General features: G+C 52.1%; 1 protein-coding gene across 1 annotated transcript; it reads left to right on the top strand.

Moving 5' to 3' along the window:
* The first annotated feature begins 503 nt into the window (after positions 1-503).
* On the top strand, positions 504-2,910 carry ZCCHC12 (zinc finger CCHC-type containing 12). The gene is made up of 2 exons (XM_057718749.1): positions 504-643; positions 1,088-2,910. Exon 2 carries the CDS (start codon positions 1,196-1,198, stop codon positions 2,402-2,404), a length of 1,209 nt encoding a protein of 402 aa, XP_057574732.1. The 5' UTR covers positions 504-643; positions 1,088-1,195; the 3' UTR covers positions 2,405-2,910.
* The last annotated feature ends 969 nt before the right edge of the window (positions 2,911-3,879 follow it).

The following is a 3,879-nucleotide window of genomic DNA, read 5'->3' as shown; positions in this document are numbered from 1 at the left end:
GGGTTCCACTGGTTGCTGCCGAGTCGGTAGGATTTGCCTGGATTGAGAGGGGGGCGTTTTCGGGGGGAAGTGGCAAGGGGTGCGTTGGTGTTGGGGGGGGAGAATCACAAGCTGTCTGCCTTGAACCCCCTTTGCATCTATCGCCTCATCTCTTCCTGGGGGAAGAATACGTGGGTGTGCGTGTCCAACTCCTATTCCCTTTCTCCGTGGCAGGCCACCAAAGCCGAATCCGAACTTGAATTCTGTGCGGCTGATTGCAGAGCTGGTAGGGCGACGATTTCCTGGGGAAAATGTAATGGGTGTGTGTGGGGGGGGGGGGTCGGCACTTGCTTTAGCTTGTATTCAGAAGGTGGGAGAAGGAATTTTCCGTCTGGGTACTGCGGAGGCCGCCGGGGGTGGGGTGGGGGGGCGGCCGGGGTGGGAGGGAGCGGGATGAGGGATGAGGCTGCTTCTGACCCTTCCCTGCCCTGCCCTGCCCTGCCCTGCCCTCTGCGGTGGCGCAGTCTTGACGCCCTGAGGTCCCGGATCGGCGACCCCCGGTGGACAGCGATCGACTGTACCCCAGAGGCGAGCTTTCTCACGGAGGCCACCGGTTGCCGAAGCTGGAAGTGAAATAAAGGCGCGCGCTTGCTCCTGAGCTCCTGTAAGAATCGGAGAAATAACGGGGCGGGGGAGGGGGCGGGGGAGGGGGGACTTTAAGAAGGGGGTGTGGTTGAGACCGGAGACCAAGAGGTTAATGAGATCTTATTTATTCCCACAAATCTGTGACGTCTGTGCTCTATTTTGAGAGCCCAATATCAGCTCCATACACTATTACACTTAGAATTAGAAGCAACAGTTGCCGTCCCTCTTGAAGGACTGGCGGGAGGGGATGGATGTATCTGTAAAAAGCATCCTGCTAACACGGAGACACCGGCTGGCTCCGTGAGGTTGTAATTGCCAGTCTCCTGGAGGATATTTTTAGGGCAGTGGGCAGATATAAAATGTACTGCAGGATATTCAGGAAGGGAGAAAATACAGCTGCAGCCGGCCCGTTATTAACCCCTCCTCCCGCTTTTTTGTTTTGTTTTGTTTCTTTTTTTTACAGTTCCTACTGAGATAGGAGGAAGGCAGAGTCCCCGGCACGCCTGCAGATTAGGCTTTTGTAAAAGGCCTGAGCATCTTGTTACATTCAGAAACGCGGTCATCGTCCGTCATGGCCAGCATCATTGCGCGCGTGGGTAACAGCCAGCGGCAGAACGCACCCTTGCCGCCTTGGGCCCATTCTATGCTCAGGTCCCTGGAGAGGAGTCTTGGTCCTTTAATGGCCAACATGGCAGAGAGAAACATGAAGTTGTTCTCGGGGAGGGTAGTGCCAGTCCAGGGGGAAGAAACCTTTGAAAACTGGCTGATCCAAGTCAATGCGGTCCTGCCAGATTGGAATATGTCTGAGGAGGAAAAGCTCAAGCGCTTGATGAAAACCCTGAGGGGCCCCGCGCGGGAGGTCATGTGTTTGCTGCAGGCGGCCAACCCCAACCTAAGCGTGGCAGATTTCTTGCACGCCATGAAATTGGTGTTTGGGGAGTCTGAAAGCAGTGTGACCGCTCATGGTAAATTTTTTAACACTCTGCAGGCACAAGGGGAGAAAGCCTCCCTTTATGTGATCCGTTTAGAGGTGCAGCTCCAGAATGCTATTCAGGCAGGGATCATAGCTCAGAAAGATGCAAACCAGACTCGCCTGCACCAGCTCCTTTTAGGGGCTGAGTTGAATGGGGACCTGCGCTTTAGGCTGAAGAATCTTCTCAGGATGTATGCAAATGAGCAGGAGCGTCTCCCCAGTTTCCTGGAGTTAATCAGGATGATTAGGGAGGAAGAGGATTGGGATGACACGTTCATTAAACGGAAGCGGGCCAAGAGATCCGAGTCAATGGTGGAGAGGGCAACTAGCCCAGTGGCATTCGGGGACTCCCCACCCATAGTGATCAGTAATGCCGACGGCAACGTGATAGAGATAGATGATACCCCCGACGACTCAGATGAGGATGTGATCCTGGTGGAGTCTCAGGACCCTCCACTTTCATTCTCGGGTTCTCCACCCCCCAGACGCAGGGCCAGACCGCGGGAACAAGTGCTAGTCATTGATTCCCCCAACAATTCCTGGGCTCAATCTCCTTCCACCAGCGGGGGTTCTGGGTATAAGAATGATGGTCCTGGGGATATGCGTAGAACCAGGAAGCGAAAATACACAATCCGCTGTTCCTACTGTGGTGAGGAGGGCCACTCAAAGGAAACCTGTGACAATGAGAGCAACAAGGCCCAGATGTTTGAGAATCTGATCATCACCCTGCAGGAGCTGACACATACCGAGGAGGAGGGGTCAAGAGAGGCCCCTGGTGAACCCAATGACCCTTGTGAGCCACAGTGAGGTGCTAGCCCCCAGCTTTAAATGAACCGTAACCTATATTCAGAGTCCAGCAATGGGAAAATGGGGGGGTGCTTCTAATCGCATGGATTAATCCACAAAGTGGCTTTCTTTTAGGATGGAGGACAAAGGGTCTTGACTATTAGCACAGTGGAGGAAGATGGCCTGACCTCCGTCCTTGCTTCCAATCCCCTGCTGCCTAAGGGTCTACCTTCTGTGTGTGCCCCTTGCCTTGATGGCTTTATTCTCTTTGTGAAAGTGGTATAATTCATTGCTAAATAGTAAAACAATAAGAAAAGTACAAAAAGTACAAGTTACCCAAACCCTCCAACCCTTAATAACAGTTGTCAACTGAATGTCCTTCTAGATATTTCCTTATACCTATGTACCCAGATTAGATATATGTATAGATAAAATGATCAAATATAAGTGCTGTTCTAAAGTCTGTATTTTTTCACCAAATAATATATGTTGTGGGCTTCTTTCTATGTCAATAAATATATATCAGCATCTCCCTTAATTGTCTCTGTGACATTATTTTAGGAAGAAGGAAAGGAAAAAAGAATAAGAAAAATATACGAGTAAAAAAGCTATAAATGGTGGGGTTATACCGAGGTGGGGTTTTATTAACTTCACCTTGCAGGTGAAGAAAAGGGAAGAAGAAATGGGCTGAAATATTCCCCAAAGGTAAATGGACAGAGCCCCTTACCACAACTGACCTGTCCCTTAGGTCACAGAGCCAAACCATGGCGCCCACTAGTTGACAATGCACTAATGCTTTCTTCTCTAACGTATCCAGAAGATTCTGACGGTGGGGTAGTCTGGTGTTAGGCTATAGCCCAAAATGAAGATCCCAGGGGCTCCATTCCTGATCACTTCGGGAAGGGGCAGCTCTCCCTCCTCCAGGTGGATTTCTGAGATCGCTGCTGCCGCTGCTTCACCACATCCTGGTCATGACTGGGACTCTCTCCTGCAGGCTGACACGGCCCTCTCCCCACTCCCCAGTTTAGGAAAGGGAGCCCAGCACCAGGAGGCTCAGCTCCTGAACCTCAACCCGGAAGCCCTGAAGCTACACGTTAGAGGACACCCGCAGCCCGAGGACCCCAAGCCAACCCCACTCAACCCAGGAACTGAGAGTAGCTGGGGAGGAATGAAAAGCAATATAGTTGCCAGGACGCACGAAGGAACAGGGGGATCAGAAAGCCCGGAAGCCCTCCACATTATTTTAGTGGAGCGGTAGGCATTCGTGGCCCAGGGAGGTGGGGAAGGGGAGGGGCGAGGAACCTTTCCAGGCACTTGCCCTGTCCCCTCTCCTGATCTCATTTTGGAGGGTGGTAAAAGGGGACATATCTCACCTCAGAACCCTGAGGGCCCCTGTGTTTCTTATAGGTGTAGAAGTCCGTACCTCTGTGAGCAGGACAGGGCTGGGGGCGGTGTGGAGGGGGACTGCATTTAAGACAGGGGTGGGATGAAATGAA

This window comes from Hippopotamus amphibius, chromosome X, assembly GCF_030028045.1.
Source record: "Hippopotamus amphibius kiboko isolate mHipAmp2 chromosome X, mHipAmp2.hap2, whole genome shotgun sequence".
Taxonomy (NCBI): domain Eukaryota; kingdom Metazoa; phylum Chordata; class Mammalia; order Artiodactyla; family Hippopotamidae; genus Hippopotamus; species Hippopotamus amphibius.
Note: the sequence above shows the minus strand (reverse complement) of the source record. Positions and strands in the feature narration are given on the sequence as shown.